The sequence below is a fragment of the Myotis yumanensis genome, unplaced genomic scaffold (assembly GCF_028538775.1).
Source record: "Myotis yumanensis isolate MYYU_CA2020_CCGP unplaced genomic scaffold, mMyoYum1.0.hap1 SCAF_3, whole genome shotgun sequence".
Lineage (NCBI taxonomy): Eukaryota > Metazoa > Chordata > Mammalia > Chiroptera > Vespertilionidae > Myotis > Myotis yumanensis.
In genome coordinates, this window is record NW_027223754.1 from 150,501,890 (window position 1) to 150,521,214 (window position 19,325).

A 19,325-nucleotide genomic window follows, 5' to 3' on the forward strand; every position below is an offset into this window, starting at 1 on the left:
CTATTAAATGTAGGTACCTGGGCTTTAATTTTTCTTTTGCCACTGACAAATTGAGTCATAATAGACCATTTAATATCAATGAATTTCTCCAACTAATAGCTCAGCAAATGGTAGCCCATAGCCTTAAAAAAAGTGTCCAGTATCTGCCTCTTTATTACAATAGACAGGTTTTGACAACACTCAGATCGCTTTACAGTGGTCAGATAAAGACTGTCCTTCCACTGAGGGTTGTTTTGTGGTGCAAACTCTTTGTTGAGGCAGTGCAGCCATACTGGGGAAAGAAGGCCCTTGGTGTCAGAATCATGTGTCTGCCACTCATTAGCTGCTTAGCCTTCCAGCGGTTCTCAACCTGTGGGTCGAGAACAATGAAAATACATCCTGCATATCAGATATTTACAATCCGATTCATAACAGTAGCAAAATTACAGTTATGAAGTAGCAACAAAAATAATTTTATGGTTGGGAGTCACCACAACATGAGGAGCTGTATTAAAGGGTCGCAGCATTAGGAAGGTTGAGAACCACTGCGGCTTAGACAGATGTTTAACTTCCCTGAGATTCCATTTTCTCATCTGTAAAAATGGGGATAATAATATCTATGCCTATAAAAGTAAATCTTCTCTCAAAGGAATTCATACCATCGAAATATTCACTCCTGCTGGCCCTTGACCTCCACTCATCCACCAGCTTCCTCATCCACCAGATAAAGGGAAAGAGCCACCTCTTGAAGTCTGGTGCTTTGTGTGTTTCCAGCCCTCACAGCAATCCTATGAGGCAGGCACTATTCCATTTTATAGGGGAGGAAACCAAAGCTCAGGAAGAACGTATAACTCGTCCAAGGTCACACAGCCAGTAAGTGGTAGAGCAGGATGAATTATAAAAGTTACATGACAGTAAAGTTTTAGTGCTTTAAAAATTGGTTTAGTGTTTTCCATAAAAAAATTACTTCTGTTCTAACACCCTTGTAGTGCTTTGTTTGTCTAATCAATGCCTCTCGCTGTAACACCAGAGTATTCAAAGGACAGCTTTAAATGAACAATAATCACAAACTCCCTGGATTCTGACAGCCACAATAAATCCTGTTTTAATCATGCATTAAAAACATGTGTCATCTGTTTGATAAGCAGTCCTCTGCTATTGCTTGACCTGGCAATGAATTAATAAAGCTGAATATCTGACAACTCTAGGCATATGTATGAAATATTCCCAAGGGATCTACATGTGATTCTCAGCTCCCGCCCTGCTGACAAGAAGATTTGGTTTCTAAAATGGTATATAAAGAGACTGGCTCACACTTAGAAACCTGAAAATTTTCAAAACTATATTAAAAAAGTGAGTTCAGAGACAGTTCCTGATATGAGCCAAGGCCAGAAGAGGTGACAATCTTGGAAAGAACGGATAATGGTTGTGTTATCACCTGGGTTTCAAAAGATCCCTGTGAAGTCCCAAAGTCTGCCCAGTAACCTGCTACATCCCTGTCTGCCCAGTAACCCTGCTGCACACCTGTCCGCCCAATAACCCTGCTGCACACCTGTCCGCCCAGTAATCCTGCTGCACACCTGTCTGCCCAGTAACCCTGCTGCACAGAAGGCACTCCTGAGTTGAGAACCAAGGTTGCACCACTCCTGCTCTGGAGCCTGGCTATTTGTAGACATGGACTTGGGGAGCCAGAGGGAGAGGAAAGACAGACTCAATGATCTCTTCTGCCAGCTGCACAAGTCACACCACCATTCTCTTCATTGCATTCCTGGACGTCGCCTGGTCCAAGATTTATTTTCTCCCTCCAGCTGCATGACGCTAATGAAAGGTTTGAAATATTGTAAGCAGCAGGCTATGAGTATGTGGTCTGGAATACTAAAGGAGAAAAGAAAGTGTCCCACCACTTATTCATTTTGCGATGATAAACCACTTGTAGGAGCCAGTTCATAAATGCCCTATCAGTAGAGAATGGTTGGCATGGAGTGTAGGAGTTAGAGAGATAAATTCAGCCAGATTTCATCCCCTAAAATCCTGGGAGCTTCTTGACTAAAAGGCATTCTTTCAAGTGATTTGTTTATGTGCCAGGAAAATCTTGAATCTTGTGTCATAAATTAAACCAAGAATTCATGACAAAGAAGGGAGATCTGAAAACTGGGAGAGATATTGTCTCTTCTAATCTGAAATTCTAGGGAATCTTCAAATGCAGCCTCAAGTCCCTATATCAAGGATGTATAGTCACCCAGAGTTGACCCAGTAGTGAGTACTATGTGAAGGAGTGCCTCTCTTTACACACACACACACACTTTCAAAAAATATGTGAATCAAATTTTGATAAATAGTATATTCTGGTGGTGAAAAGCAGACTCTATAAAGACTTTTCTGCACTTTTCTCCTTGGGAACATTTAGGAGCATCATTTCATCTCTATAAGCCTCTGAATCCTTGTATTTCAAGCAGTATAATTGTACCTGTGCAATTACATTGTTGTGATTATTGATAATATGTGTCTATGGGGTACTAAGCACTGCGCTGGGCATGTCACACACCCACACTGCTCTAGTCTTCATTCTAGCATAATAGCAGTTTCATTAAAATTCACTTGGAATCTATGATTTAGGATGAACAATGGCAAGTTCTTTAAAACCAGGACTCCTTTTGTAAAGTGAATTTAACTTTTCCTGTTATTGTAAATGTTGTTAAGTTATTGTGAGAAGAAATAAGATTTCATGCTGACATTTAATGAGTGCTCAATAAGTATTAGCTCTAATTGTTATAGCATTATTAGTATTGTTGACATTTTTAACAGTCTCTGATTGACTCAAGTATGCTCAAACTACTTATTAAACCATGTGCAACTCGGAAGTAAAGAAAGCGTCCGCAAGAAATTATTTGGATTACTTGTAGGGGAAACCAACGGCATTGATATATAATGAAAAAACGCATCTAAAAATGTTATAAGATTAGAATCAAGCCCTAATATTTCTTCACATAACTTACACCTCTTATACACAACCAGGGCCTTCAACATAAAAATATGTAGGCTGGAGAGCTCCCTCTCTGCACTCTGATAACTTCTGGCTTAATCCGTTTTCTCCGTTGCCACACAGTCTCATCTGTAGCTCCACTGTTTTAATTATGAATTAAAATAGGCTCCCAGAAACAGCTTCGCTTTCCTCTGCATATTGCAAACATCTTTGGGGTCATCGTTTCCAAGGCCACCACACAGGTCAACACGAAGAGGACGTTGGGAGTCCCAAGGGGATCTGGCACTTTCAGGCCGTCACATATGCTCCTCATGTCTCAGTCCCACCAGTGACCCTGAGGAAAATAGTCTGTTCCCCGAGCTCCAGAATGTTACTCAAGGATATAAATGTGCCCTATGCATTTCCCCTTCTGTTACTCGGGGATGCTAGGGCTAGAAAGAGACTTTCAGCCTGTGTATTGGAAACTGAGCCTGAACAGTGCTGCTAATGCTTTTTTCTTCAGTTTCATTTATAAATTTATCAGCAGTATCTGATCATTGATTTGTATAAACTAACTTACCATCAATTTACATTTGTTTCAATTCACACCAACTTGGTTAACAGGGAAAATGCAGGAAAATACTGAGCCACGGAACCGTGGCTGAAAGTGGCCTAAATTTTAAAATGTCCTCGTTGTCACTGTCAGAGCGACAGGTGAGGTCTTTAAAGGCTATTTTCTCCATAATCAAACCTAGACTCAGATGGCCCTCCCCACAGATATATGTGAATCATTATTTTTCTAATGGCATCCATGGTCATTCACACACCATAAAGTGTAGACCTCTTAAAGTCATCCTGGGTGCATTTGGCTTTCTCTTATTTTTCCCATCCATCTTGACGTCATTCTAGCAACTCTGAGACTGAAATTTTCTAAATAGAGAAATCTTTGCAGTAATATCATGTAAAAGGAAAGTTCTAGGAGAGCCCTGACTTTTCAAAAAGTTATATCTTTTCCTCTCCAATTTATATTAGAAATGAAAAATAAATAAAATAAATAAAGGTCCCAAACAAGGGTCAAAAAAAGAAATTATTTAAGAGATATTGTTATTTAAATCATCCACTTGTAAAGCTGTGACCATTGTTATTGGAATGTTTTTTTAAAACAATACTCTCAGTCTTTTCAATGAAGATATTTCCAACATTTTATTTCATGAGTTATCTTGAGGAAATCTGTGTGCTATTTTAAATTTTTCCCCTCAAATTTACTCTAGTCTCAATTGTGATCAATATTTGTCATAGTAACTTCTTAATTGCATACCATCCATTGGTTTAAAAAACTGCAGAACCTTAATTTCTCCAAATGTGTTATTTATTTCTATTAATCCTACTATCCAGCTCTTGTTGCTATTACATAAAATCATTGATTCTTATCCTCCAAGAATACTTAAATAATGGTCTAGCCCAACAATTTTCAACCAGTGTGCCACAAGACTTTTTAAAGCATGCAATACCTAACTATTTAGTCAGGGGCACTGACATCTTTTCCTCTACATTGTCAAATAAAATTTGACAACAGCCAACACAACAGCTGTCTAGTGTGAATGAGTCAAAATTATAGCTATTTTTGTCAGATCAGCAAAAAATATATTTTTTGGTGTGCTGGAGAAATTTAGTAATTAATTTATGTGTGCCATGAGATGTAAAGGTTGAAAATGGCTGGTGTGGCCTGTTAATGCCCACATAAATGCATACTTTTTCCTGAAGAATTGTGCACTTTTTAAATAAGGATTATCAAATGTGGTTTTAAATAGCCAATACTCACTACCCTGAAGTAATTCATATTTTTCACCAGAGTATTATTCTAATACCAAGACCTTATTGAACCTGTGCATATTTCACAGCCTTGAGATACTGAGAACGACTCAGATTGTGCCCCCTGACACTGAAAATGTAAAAGCTGTACTGCATTTAATATTTTAAAGCTTTAAATTGGGATTTGATCTGGTAATGAAAACAAGCTTTATGTTATTGGTTCTTGGGTGAGAGAGCCAGTCTGGGACTGCTGGGACTCCTGCTCATCAGTCCTCACTGGAAACAATTCCAGGAAGAAGCACAGGAGTGATCATCACAATTCAGGCCCATGAGCAATAGGAAAACCAGAGGCAGAAAATGTGCAATTTCATGCTCATTCATTTCACAGAGGATTTACGAACTGACCTGACTGGAGCAGCCACTCCTCCAAAGGCCTGCGGGCATCACCGAGCACCGGTTTCCCACCACCTCCACGAGGTTGGCCAGAGGCTCCGCCACAGCACCTTTCTTTCTCCCTGTGCGAAGGTTTTTGACCAAATCCTTGAGTTTGCATTTCTTCTGTTAATATATATTTTTGTTGATTTCAGAGAGGAAGGGAGAGGGAGAAACAGATGGAAACATCAACGATGAGAGAGAATCATTGATCGGCTGCCTCCTGCATGCCCCACACAGATCAAGTCTGCAACCCAGGCATGTGCCCTGATCGGGAATCAAACTATGACCTCCTGGTTCATAAGTGGACGCTCAACCGCTGAGCAACACTGGCTGGTCTCCTGGAGGTTTAATTAAATGTAGACTCCGATTCCATAGGTCTGGGTTGGGGCCTGAGTGTCTGTATTTCTGATGAGCTCCGAGGTGATGCCCACGGGCCACATTTTGAGTTGCAATAACCTAGATAAGGGACCAGGGATGGAGAAAATGGGTTGTAGACAGGCCTTCAGCAACTTGAACTGTGTAGTTGGCATATTTTAGCTGTAATACTTAATCCCTGGAATGGTTGTGATTTATATAATTTTGAGGACATTCTATCATTGTGAAGAAACCACTGTACATTTGTCTTAACAATGAATTTGTGCTCTTTTGGATATGTGTTTTTTTCACGTTCAGAAACTAAAGACCGGGTCCCCTTTAAGAATATAAAGCACATCTGTGTCTAGACCATAAAACTGTAAGAAATCCTACAACATGAAGAATAGACATTAATGCCATGCAAATGCAAAACAATAACAAAGGAGAGGAAGGACAGTAGACCTTGGAGGAAAGAGACTATAGTGGAGTTGCCTCTGCCTGCTGCCACCAAGCTCAGATCATTCTCACTCCCTCTGGTTTAAACCAAGTTGTGTGGACTGCTTTATCCCATTGGGGAAGGAGATGAAATTAATTCCAATGAGATCAATTGTAAGCAGCTATCCGTCAGAGCTTCAATATGCCAGTGCCATAGAGCTGAGACTACGTAGGATCCAGAACCCCCTGACTCTAGGAAAGATTGAGGGTGCACTGTTTGTGTGACACTAGAGAAACAGCATTATTTTAACCTGGGGTCAAGAACTACTTAGGATTAAAGAGGAGTCTTTGATCAAATCTTTGAGTTTGCATTTCTTTAAATTATGCGGGGGCCCAGTGGTTGGGAGTAGACCTATGTATGAACCAGGAGGTCACGGTTCAATTCCCAATCAGGGCATATGCCCGGGTTGTGGGCTGGATCCCCAGTGTGGGGCATGCAGGAGACAGCCAATCGATTCTCTCTCATCACTGATGTTTCTATCTCTCCTTCCCTCTCTGAAATCAATAAAAAAAATTATGCAGGGCACTGAGCTTGTAGTTGTGCATTATTTTAACAAGAAGGGAAAGACATACTTGCATAAATCCTATTATCAACACCCTTTGACAGTGCCCCTTCAGGAAGCCTTGCTCAAATCAGTGGTTCTCAATCTTCCTAATGCCGGGACCCTCATGTTGTGGTGACCCCCAACCATAAAATTTTCATTGCTACTTCATAACTGTAATGTTGCTACTGTTATGAATCATAATGTAAATATCTGATATGTGGGATGTATTTAGGCAACCCCTGTGAAAGGGTCGTTTGACCCCCAAAGGGGTCACAACCCACAGGTTGAGAACCGCTGCTTAAATGGTAGTGTGCCATCAAACCCCCGAGGCAGCACACTGAACTGTAGAGCTAGTGTCTGCAAGAAACAGCCAACGTGCAAGAATTTCCTGCTGGGCTGAGATGAAGTGTTCACAGGCCCCCAAGGACTGGAAAGATCATGGTCCCATACCACACAAAACTTCCATGTTAGCTGAAAATTAAAATGGCCTGTTTTTTCATTTTTTCTGATAGCGAAGTTCTGGATCAATTCATTGCCATGAAGCATCCTTTCGCCCCCTATCGCACCCCCCCCCCCCCGCCCCGCCAACACACACACACATCCTACACCAGCAACCCAAGCCCCTGCTCTGTTCCCCTTCAGCTAATGAAGGACATGTTCTTGCCTCAAACCTATGGCGTAATAAGGACTTCTCCATCACCATTCTACTTAGAGCATTATTATTTTTTATCCAACTGATTCTTCATTTGCACATAGTAGGCACTAACATTTGTGGGATGTAATTGACTTCAAGGGACGGATTATTTCCTTCACACTGGATTTCATTTGGTTCATTCATGAAAAACAGAGTTTTCTTCAGAGTTTGTAATGATGAGCATGAACGTTGTGGTCTGAGCTGCCTGTCTCCCTGCTGCTAGGAAATGGCCATAATGTTTAATTGCACAGAGTGCCTTTTATTTTTTCCTAATCAAGAAGTTACGGGATCTGCTGGCTTAGCAGGTGCCTCAATTCTGCATAATTAGTTGCTAGGAATTGTTGAGCCTAGGCTGATTAGTCTCAGCCAAAGGAAATTAAATTTTTTCCGTCAACAAAGCCCTGAACACAGCTAGAGATTCTTGAAACCACAGTCATATCCTGTTCATCTGCGAAGCCCAGACCCCAGGGATGGGAGAGGCAAGAGGTGGGAGATAAGAACCAGCCTCACTACACGTGGGAGCGATTTGATGCCAGGCAGCATTCGAGGTTATGACATGAAGGGACCTGAGTCTCTTCCACAGGATGTGGTTCAGCTCTGACAGGGGCTTTGTTGTGATGCAGAATGAAGCATTGCTCCCTAGGTGCCTGCTGTTTGCTTCCCAAGTTTATACACCAGCCTCACTTGGAAAATGGAATCAAAACAAATGATCTGTGTTTGCCCCTCCTGTGTTTGGCACGTGAGGAAACTGGCTGAAATGGATGGAATGGCAGGGACAGATGCCTCCCCACCCCCATCGTTTCACTCTGTTTTAAGTATATGCTTAGCTCAGCCCTCTCTGTGCCTCTGTCATGGTGTTGACTTTTCACTTAGTGGAGGGGATTTTCTCTGGCCTCATGGGATGACATTGTAAAGGGGACCCATGCTCTTCCTTGTTGTGACCAATATGCAGCCCTTTGGACAGTGGGTGGCCATCATGTGTGACAGTGATTATCTATCTGCTAAGATGTCATTAGAAAATGCTGACAGTTCTGAGTCCCCGAGATGCACACAATGATTACTTGCAACATTCACTTCATTGAGCACTAGCTCGCCAGCTGCATGTCTGCTTTGCTCTTATAGTGAATGTCAAGAAGGATCCCTGTTAATATGATCCACCATCAAAGTCAAGGCTGGGAGTCTGGTATGGAAATCAGAATTATTTTGCTTAAAGGCATTATTTTAAAGATTGTTCAATAAATCCTCTGTAGTCTAAATGAAAATTAAAGGTAATATTTTAATATCCATTTTATAAAGAGTCACAAATTGTTAACATGCCATAGGTCAGTACTCAATAGCTATTGGGTGATGCTGTGACTTTAAATGGAATAGGCTATGAAACTAGGGGGGAAATCAGAGGGAGGAAAGCTCATAGCAAATATTTGACTTCCTTCAGATAGCTTATCCTATATAATAAAAGCCTAATATGCAAATTGACCGAACAGCAGAACAACCATGGAACGATGGGTCGCTGTGACGTGCACTGACCACCAGGGGGCAGACGCTCATTGCAGGAGCTGCCCCTAACCTGCAGGCCCCAGTTCAGCCAAGGAAGGTGCCAGCAGGGGCCCCCAGATCTCCCCACCTGTTGCCCCGCAGAGGGAGGTGATTGGCAGCAGCAGGGGGCAGGGCCCGCTGAGGCGGATGCCAACGCCCCCCATCCCCCCCATCACCCCACAGATCAGCCCTCATCCCCGGCCAGGTCTAGGGTCTCTATCCGTGCACAAATTTCGTGCATCAGGCCTCTAGTTTATAATAAATGCGTTAGTTTGAAAAGTTGAATACAATTCATTCATCTATCAGCACACATTTGATGGATGCATACTATGGATTGGATACTGTTTTAGAGATCTTATCTACTAATTGATTCCTTTCTTTGTTATTTGGCTAATATTTTAACTCATGTAATTTGGATGGAACCTGAAAGTGTAGTTAGTGTCTCCCTGATAAAGGAGAAGTATTAACACAGATTTTATAATTTACTGAACCTTTGAGGCCCTTACTAAGGAACAATGAATTGCATTAAAATTTATTTAAAAATTTTGTCTGCAAAAACAAGTGAAATGAACCGTATAAATTGGTTTTGTAGAACAATTGATATGTACTTCACTTTAGAGAAACAAATATTTGGAGGAGAGGGAAATGAAGTTTATATACATACATGTATACATATTCACACATAGGCTTCTCCATAAGGATTAACTTACATCATGCAAGGTCTCTGCTGGAGGGTTGTGTCTATTCACATACCTGTGTGATACAGAAATGTGCACCCGATCACCTATCATATCTCATTGTCCACCCAAGAGGAAATAGTGTGGGAACAAAAATAAAAGAAATGCATTCTAGGAGCACTCTAGATATGTCCTTCTATAAATGTATCACTCTGGGCCTCAAGTTCAACTATAAAGTGAAAGAGTGGTCTAGATCATCCCTTATATCATGAAATTCTAGTGATTATATCTATACATCTCCATTAGGGGCTGCATGAAAAACCCTGACAGTAGATTCCATAGCTCTCCATGACTTGGCGGATTAAAACTATACTCTAGACATTCTTGTGCTTTAGTATCCTGTTATGGGGCCATCTGCTACTGAAACATTCAGTGTCTTCCATCCATTACTGTTGTCAATGTTTGAATCAAGAGTTGACGTTGAGTAAATTACATCATGAGAGTTGATGTGTTCATTCTGTAATGGGTTGCTTTGTTTATGAAAGTCCATAGTGTCTTTTGGTGATTTAAAATAAAGATATGTTCTTAGAAAATTTTTCTCTAAAAATAAATGCTAAATGGTGCTCTGTTGCTATGCTCTCCTTTTACTCTCATGATAAATGTTGCCAAGATTCTCCTCACTTCCATTAGGAATTATTACTGCTTTCACCCAGATCGACTTTGGCAAGTTACGTTTAGACAATATGGAACTTATTTCAGTCAGATCCTTTGACCAGTACAACTTTTGGCTTCTAGATAATTGTCTACTTCCACCTATCTCAGTAAGGACACTGAATCCTGAGAATGAGAGCGGGAGCTGGGGAATGCATAGGTAGAAGCTGGTCAGGTAGCCATCTATAATTCAGTTTCAACCTTTTAAGGATGTGCATAACTAAACTATCTCAGCTCTACTTTCAAATTCACTATAAATAAGAAACCAATTTTAACAGGGTTGACTACTTCTGGAATGCAAAGTGGGTAAACTTCTAAAGAAATGGCTCCTTAAAATATAGAGTATCAAGTGCAAAAAAATTCAGCATCTCCTGTGCAAATCTCTACTTCCCTTTAAGATATCCAACACTGGATTCAACCAAGATTTTAATTGGCTGGACTTTTGACAAGTTGAAAACTGAAGAAAACCTTTAAGCTTCTGAGATGCTGTGCCTGCGGTAAAACTGGTTGTTATGATCTATAGCCCCTGGTTCATTGTGCTGTACCCATAAATACATTGTTTCAAAGTTTTTGGATAATAAAAGAAAACGTATTTTTAATTGGCTTTATTAAGAATTAAGATTTTAACATATAGAAAATTTGTTTTAGTAGGTGCTATATATGTAAAGCACATTGCCTGGTTATTAAATCAACACTGTGAGAAAAACACTCAAATATTCAGGTGGGAACGATGGGGGAAATGGAGACTTTTGTACTGTGATGCTTACCTTTCGTGGTTTGTGATTATACTCAAAAATATTATGCTAAGTGAAATAAGCCAATCTGAAAAGACAAATATCACATGATCTCATTTATTTGTGGGATCTAATGAACAAAATGAATTGACCAACAAAATAAGACCGGAAGCATGGAGGCATGGAACAGACTGACATACCTCGATGTAGGGCTGGGGGAACGAGAAGAAATAAACCAAAGAAATTATATACTTATTGGAGGCCCGATACATGAAATTCATGCAAGAGTAGGCCTCCCTTCCCCTGGCTGCCAGGACTGGCTTCCCTCTGGCACCCAGGTACCAGGCTTCGCTCACAGCCCCGGCTTTGTCCAGAAGGACACCCGGAAGGACATCTGATCTAATTAGCATATTATGCTTTTATTATTATAGAGATGCATAGCCCATGGACACAGGCAGTAGGGTAGAGAAGATCTGGGACAAGGGGAGTAAAGGGGGTGGGAGGAATGGGAGATACCTGTAATACTATCAACAATAAAAAAAATATACTTTTTAAACATTGCGTTTGCAAAGTAAACAGTCAGAAACCTGGGATACTGCTTCATAAGCAAAAGGGATGCTGCTGATTGTATTGGTGTCTGAAAGTTGGTAGTTTATGGTTGGGAGAATATAAAGAATTGTGTGACAAAAGGAATATAAACATGAAGCAGTGTGACTTCATTTTTTAAGTTAATTGCAGCTTACAGCAGTGTTCATCCTTCCTTTTTGTCATTCCTTATAAAGACCTTGTTAGTTTTATGAAGAAATCATGAATCATTTCAACCAGAAGTACGTTCCAGAGAGAAATCGAGTCCCTCAATTTTAAAACACAAACCACTTAGTTGGGAGAATTAATGTTTTCATATGACAAAGCCTTGTTGCTGAATTAAATCCTTGTTACATTCAGTAGTTTGCCAAGCACAATATCGTTCTTTTTAATCCGTTAAGGATTTCCTATTATAATTACAACAAACCATCCGTATGGTGTGTCCAGAAGTAACATTTGGGTCATCTAGCTTGCCTAGATTTACTTGCTAAGTATTTTAAATTATGTTTACTCAGGCCATATACATGCTGATCTTTGCTCAGACATCTCTTCTACTTTATGCCAATGTCTGCATGCAAACTAAGAAGAAGTCTTCCTTTCTGTTTTAACCCTAATATTTGCCATCCTAGATCATTACTCCTATATTCCAAGCCAGATTAACTTCTGTTCTAGATTTAACAAAATCATTTTACTCAGAATCTGATGAATCCGTCACCTCTTAAGATCTTGTCATCTCTTCAGCTTCTTGCCTAACTCTCACAGATATACTGAGCTTCTGTCTTTTCAGTTGCTTTTTTATGGTTCTTCAGATTATTTCCATCTCTTTCTAAAAGAAGGCCAGTCAGCTCATTGCTGTGCACCTGTTCTTTTGCCAAACCATCCTTCCTTTCCTGTTCTCAACCTCCCTTCTCTGGTCTCACTCTGAAGGCCCCTGTTCCCTCCTTTTGGCTCTGGCTGCCGCTTCACACGCTGAGGAACCCACTAATTCTGTGTGTCTTTATTTCCCTGCAATACTAATGATCTGTCATCTGCTTATCTGAAATATAACATTTCTTCTCATTTCCTTTGTCCTTCTACCTGATTATTCTTGGTGCCCATCGAGCCGTTTTATTCTCTCTTTGTCTTCCTGTTACTGATATTCACTGATACTTATTTATCAATGAATGAAGCTGACAGGCAAATAATTTGCATACTCTATTTGCATACTTCTTACTATTTGATGCCTTCATGTGCACTCTAGTTCAATCCTGACAATCCTAAGAGGTGGGTGAGAAATATATCCCTCTTTTAGAGGAAAGGAAACCCATGTCCAGAGCATTTTAAATAATTGGCCCCACAGCTAAGCCGAGGTTAGGACCGAGGTCTACCGATTCTTTGTGCTGTACCATGCCATATCTCCTCTCTCTGGCAGAAGGACTGCAATCCATTAAGAGTCTTCACTGCATTAGAAACTGGATGGAAATTAACCAAACCCTTCATTGTACCTTTGCAGATGAGAGTCCCTACACTAAATCCGCCAGCCAGACAAAGCCGCCTGATGGAGCATTGGCTGTGAGGAGACAGAGCATCCCAGGTTAGACCAGATTGTTGGATTTTTCAGCTGTTTGACGTTTGAACCCTGCTATTTGGTGATGCCAAATAATCCCACCGTCGTAATAAACATGATGCTGTTCCATAGGGCATAGACTGCATTCTATACAACTTGTTCACACAATATTCATGAAAGCTAGACTTTGGAAAAACTTGCAAACTTGTGAGAATTCACTTTGTGTGCAAATTCTCTGTGAAATGACCTGAGGTTATATCAGCTCACGCTCATTTTCCTGCACTCACCTCTGTTTTTAGGGGATGACTTTCACAGAAGCATCTATTTCTTTACTGAGATATAACCAGCAGAACAAAGAGGCTCAAAGTCGCTGTAGCCGATTGTGTATGTGCTGAATAAAAATCATTCCTTTCTTCTTAGCTCTTTGAACCTGGACTTACTTCCATTGGACAACTCCTGGAAAATTCTGGAATCTCCTTTCCTTAGGAAGCTGTGATGAGGATTCTTAAAACATTTAAGTGACATCTGTTTTTTCAACAAAAACATTTTGAGAGCTATCTTTAAATGTCTTTACTCCCGAACTTCAATATTTTAAAGCTTTGACTTTGACAATAACATATCTTCTTAAAGTTAAAGGTGGAAGGATATTCAAAATATTATTAAAACTTCATCTGAACTAGGTAATTTATGGAAAACCTCTATGGAGGCAACTGTACTTAAAGGACGGGTTAAAAGCACTAATGCATTAGACATTTATGAAAAATAATGTCTTTATATATTTAACACAAGGAAATCGAGTACAGCTAACCCTTCGCTACAGGATTTTATGTAGTAGATTTAGCAATTCAGGAGAAACAAGGCAGTGTCCTCAACAGTAAATTGAGTGGTTTTGCCTGTCAGTGAAAAGGGGAATCTTTCATTTGAATAAAGAGTAAGATGAGTTTCGTTCTGAGCAGCCCTGTTCGTGATTATTATTTATTTGTATAAGAACTACATGTAGTCATGTTTATTCTCATTCTGAAGGCTTAGGTTCATTATGAAAGTACATGGTTTATAAAGGGGCATGTTGTGAATATGTGATGCATCCTTGTCTGTGTGCTTTAAAGATGCTAAAGTAATTTGAATTCAGTAATTAGATGGCATCCCGCAGTCCTAAGACTTCTTCGGTTCCATCCTAGAAAACATCCGTCTTAGTGCTGGTCACCTTTAGAAAAACTATTGCAGCTAGCTATGGGCTGTGTTCTCTGCTTTCTCCTTGTCAGCATCAAGGAAGTACAAGGTTTAAAGTTCAAGAATGCTAGCTACCCATCAATTCCTTCTTGTCTTCTCTACAGTAGCTGGCACTCCGTACTCCTCTGTGGGGAAGAGTGAAGAGAATTACCACTGTCCTTACCACATTGTATGACACAAAACAAAAGCACTGACTGTCATCATGTTTTCCTTTCATGGGTTCTCTAATGGTGCGCACTAAATTATAACACATGTCTGAGGGCCAGGCTTTGCCTTAAAGTCACTGAGTAGTTTTAAAAATTACATGTTATGGTTGGGAGAATATACAGAAGTCGTTCATCATAATCCTTGGTTCATGACACTTAAGTGATTCTTCACTGTGTACTTTTTCCTTTTGTTCCTCCTCATAACAGTTTAAAAGTCACTGCCATCATGAGCCTGTTTTGTAGGCTTCATGGGTTATTTTCCTGGGGTTTTAAATAGGCACAAACACCTTTTGCCCACCTCTCAGAAGGTAGTGGTCAAAGGGCCAAAGGTCTTCAAAACCTTCTTAGTTGTTTAGAACAGTCCAAGAAAAAAGCCCCACCAGCCACAGGGCGAAGGAAACAAAGTGGTTAGGAGCTGATTATTACTCTTTTTGTTTGGCCTGCGTAATCTTTTTAAAAATTTTGAATGAATAGCCAATATTTAAAATTTGGGAGATATTATATTAAAAACTAGAGATTTCTGGCTTTTCTTTTTTCAAAAAAAGAAAAGAAATGTATCAAGTCTAGGGGAATGTGGGCCCAGATTTGTCATATTTTTACTAGATCTTCTCTATGTATTTTTTTCTTTTTTATTGAATTTATTGGGGTGACATTGGTTAACACAATTATATCGGTTTCAGTTGTACAATTCCATGATACATCATCTGTATATCATACTGTGTGTTCATCATCCAAATTCAAGTCTCCTTTCATCACCATTTATTGCCACTTTACCCTTTTCTACCCACCTCCACTCCCCTTTCCCTCTGGTGCTATTACTATTACTATATTACTATTCTCTTGAGAAAATCAAGGAACTTCTTGGATGCTTCCTAACTGATTTCTGACACATGGAATTCCGAAACCTTACTGTCATTTTAAAATTATCTATTCTTGCCCTGGCTGGTGTGGCTCAGTTAATGTGTCTCAGAAGTTGCCGGTTCAATTCCCTGTCAGGGCATATGCCCAGGTTGCAGGCTCAGTCCCCAGGAGGCAGCTGATTGATGTTTCACTTTCTCTAAAAAAAATTTAAAAAAATAAATAAAAAACTATTTTTTTTCTGACTAAAGGAAGTCTTCCCTGACCTTTGGCCAAAAAGTCACTTAAAACAAAGAGATCTTAACCCGTCACCTACCATGTCCACCTTTACCCTTACTAAGTCCACAAGAGAGAAATGGAAAGGCCAGGGGAAGCACAGTCTTTATTACTTGCTGGAGCTTCAGCTGAAAAATCCCAGAGTGTTCCGATGAACTAAGTTGGACCACATGGGGCTGTAAGAGCAAAATGCACGTTTACAGCCTTTGATTCTCTCTCCTGTGCTCACGTCCCATCTTATTTCCCTCAAAGATAGTATTACTACCCTGGGAGCAAGGAAAATGTGTCTAGAGAAAAGTGCACCAAAGAGGTGAAAGAAGGCAGAAAGGAGAGCTCAGCTCACCTATCAGCCCCCGAATCTCCCCAGTGCAGAGGCACCTCAGTAGAGAGGCAGCCCCGCTGCCGTTACCCTTCCCTGTGCCTGGGGAGTAAGCAAACACAAGAAGCTGAAACCTCAAAGGATCTATGGCTTTTCCTCACATCTCCCCAAAGCTCCACTCTCAGTGATCCAAGGATGGTGATTGGATTTGACCACTGACCACTTTTTCTGGTGGAAGGGGGTGGGGAAGTGGAGGGTAGTGGAAGGATTTTAAGCTTCTCTATCCAAGTTTTATGAAAGCTTAGGCTGTTCTTTGAAACTTATGTAGACCTACAAATGTAGACCTGCTACTCCTGGAGTAAATATTTATTCACATATGAATACATAAAATTTTTTAACATGGGCTCCACATTTTCCATAACATAATAAACAGTGCCATTTCATAATTCTGTCCCAAAAAGGTAGCCTTGAATACTAACAGAAATATAATTTGCTTTTCATTCATATCAAAATTCACTACCCTTGTTTAAACTCAAAATTACTACAACAATTATTTTATAATCACAAGTCAAATATGTGCCTACGTTGATGATAATTCTAAGTATAAATCCCTCATCATCCTCCTTTGCTCTTCTCAAAAAAGAAAATGGATTAAACATCGCTTAAGAGCAAAGTGCATTTGCTTTGGATAAAGGAGAAATGCATTATTCATGTTATTTGGAAACTCGTCATTTTAATCATGCCTCTTATGGCATAAAGTGTGTAAGAAAAAATATTTTTACTCTTTCCTAAGTTGTTGTAAAATTTTTAATAATGAGGGTATTTTAAAAAATGTCGAGTGTCCCTAAAAAAAAAGTTTAAATAGATAAAAGACAACATTCTGGTAAAAAAAAAAAAAAAAAAATTAAGGATGACTATTTTCAATCTCATTTCTGTCCTTTTTTTTTTCAAAGAGAAGATGAATTTCAAGTACAGAGATATTTTTAACTAACAGATTCTACCATACATCTATGTTTATTAAAAATAATGTATTGATTTTATTCTTTTATATTTGACATATTACTGGTGTACTGAAGTTTGACCACTTGAGTGGTTTGTCCAAATTATTAGAGGAAATTTGTACAGATTCTTGACAGATTTTGCAAGTATTTTTGGCTTTACCCACTTAGAGCTGAGGCATTTAATCATGTCTGTCTAGTGCCAGTGAAGGGAAAACAGGATACTACATAGACCTCAAAAACTGGAGTTTATGTATTTTTTATTTGATTTGCTTCACCTTTCCAGGTAGGACAGCTTTCTCTCTTATTCTGGTCTTCCAAAGAATTCTGGGCAATTCACAAGGGCAGGATAGTGTCAAACACTCACCTCTATTGCATTTTCCTTTTTTGTTTTAATCCTCACCCGAGGGCATGCTTACAGAGAGGAAGGGGGCCAGAGAGTAATGTTCATTATTATAGCAGTTATATAGTGTGACATTTGCCCTAGTATTTAGAGTTATAGCACTCTTCAGGTATATGAAGGACAGTTACTCTAGTTTTCTGGCCTGGTTCTCCTTCTTCTGTTTAGTTTCACCATTGAGCTCCTCCAAAAAATGGGCAAGTGTCACAGATAGGAAACCAAAATCAGTTGAATGAAGCAAGTGTGAAATGTCATGCAAATAATAGTGCTGCACAATGCATATGTATATCAAATCATCACACTGTGCACTCTAAATATTCAAGTACAACTAGTAAAGCTAGAATAAAATAAGAGGTGAAGGGCCATTGCATTTGCAATGTGCTCTCAGGTGATTTAGAAAAAAACTAAGTGTCTGTGTGTGTGTGTATGAAGGAGTGCTTTATAGTGTTCCTGCAACTCATACATTTTTACAATTATTTCAAAATAAATTAAAAAAAAAAACATGGAGCTGCAGATGCCGCCCAAAGTTTTCAAGTGAGGGAATGACCCACGTGGGAACATGCCAAGGGACAAGGACCTTTGCTACTCAGTCAGGCTGTCCCTGCATCCTCAAAAGCACCCAGTGGGCCAAGGTGAGGACATCAGGGACCTAAGGCTCAGGGTGTGCCCCACCAGAGCCCTTGGAGTCAGCATTAAAAGCCCAAAACAGTGATGTTTATATATGTTGAAATTACTGAATATTTAAGAAATTAGAAACACTGTATTACTTCTTTAGAGAGAAGTTTCTAAGATCATAGAGTTGAGACTCTTGGTAGCACTGCAAATATGTGTGAGATTCTGCCCACACCCCCCGTTCATTTATTGATTTGTGTTTTCCATTGTCCTTGTCACTATCAGAAATTAACTGGCATTTGTTTCTCATTTCCTCACTAAAATGCTAGCTCTCTGAAAACGGGCGCTTTATGTCTCGTTTACTATCACATCTGTGCATAGGACAGTGCTTATCCAATGGTAGGTGTTGTCACCACCTGTGGATTGGATGCGCAGGCAGAGCGCAGCGGGCAGGTTTTCTCTGTGCAGACTTTGTTACCTTATGACTAGTACACTTTCCTACCAAAACGTGCAACACGTTTTGTGACTCGTATGCTGTGCACGTTAGCCTTGAGGCTGCACAAAATACGACATTTCTAAGGAAATCGTTGGCTGCCCACCGCTAACGAGTGAGATATAGGTCAGCTAGAAGCTAGAGAATATTAAATGCCAGAGGTCTCCCCCCAGCTTTATCTGTTTCTGTTTGAGCAGAACATGTCTGCAGGCCTGGAACACCTTAAGAGAAAGGTTGAGCACCATTTAACAATAAAATTGACAAGATCAGAATGATTTATTCAAGTGTTCAGCTACCAAAAAGGCTAAAAATTTTGCGAAAATAGCCAGAGTCTATAAATAGAGTGATGCAAAGCAGAACTTATTACTTATTATGGCAGGTACACACTCGGGATTTCCCCCTGAGAACTGATCCACTTTGCTCTGCGGCTGGTTGTACATACTGAGTTCTCCAGAAACACTGGGCAAGGTGGGCAGATTGATTTGTGTGTGCGGGGCTGTGGCTTCATTAGTGATTCAGAGAAATGAGTCTATTATGTTTGAACTTCGTTCATGCCTTAGTAAACATGGGTGAAATAGAATGAACCAGTACATGTGCAGCAAATGATTTTTAAACATTAATTCTTCCAGCATGCAACTTAGGGGGAGATTCTTTATAGTGAATTAGTACTGTGCCTTGATACTTCCCGGGCCCCCTGTGTTATAGGAGTAGTGGCCTTTGGTCAGTGTTATGCTCAGGGTACACACAGTATTCAGACTGAGTAACACGGGTGATGGCCAGCACAGTCTCCCCGGGTCTAAAGAGAATCTTACAAGGAGGCTCAACAACATGTGCAGAAGAGCTACAAGAAGAAAGACTTCTTCCTCTA

General features: G+C 40.0%; 1 protein-coding gene across 8 annotated transcripts in view; it reads left to right on the forward strand.

Annotated features, from left to right (window-relative positions):
- Positions 1-19,325, forward strand: part of GRIP1 (glutamate receptor interacting protein 1) — a 663,902-nt gene that overhangs the window by 472,957 nt on the left and 171,620 nt on the right. For 7 of the 8 annotated variants that reach the window (XM_070409780.1, XM_070409777.1, XM_070409778.1 and 4 more), the window contains exon 2: positions 13,012-13,092. The exons of the other annotated variant lie outside the window; for it this stretch is intronic. In XM_070409780.1, the coding sequence (XP_070265881.1) occupies positions 13,012-13,092 (81 nt within the window). The remainder of the gene's footprint in view (positions 1-13,011; positions 13,093-19,325) is intronic. 8 annotated transcript variants of the gene reach the window in all.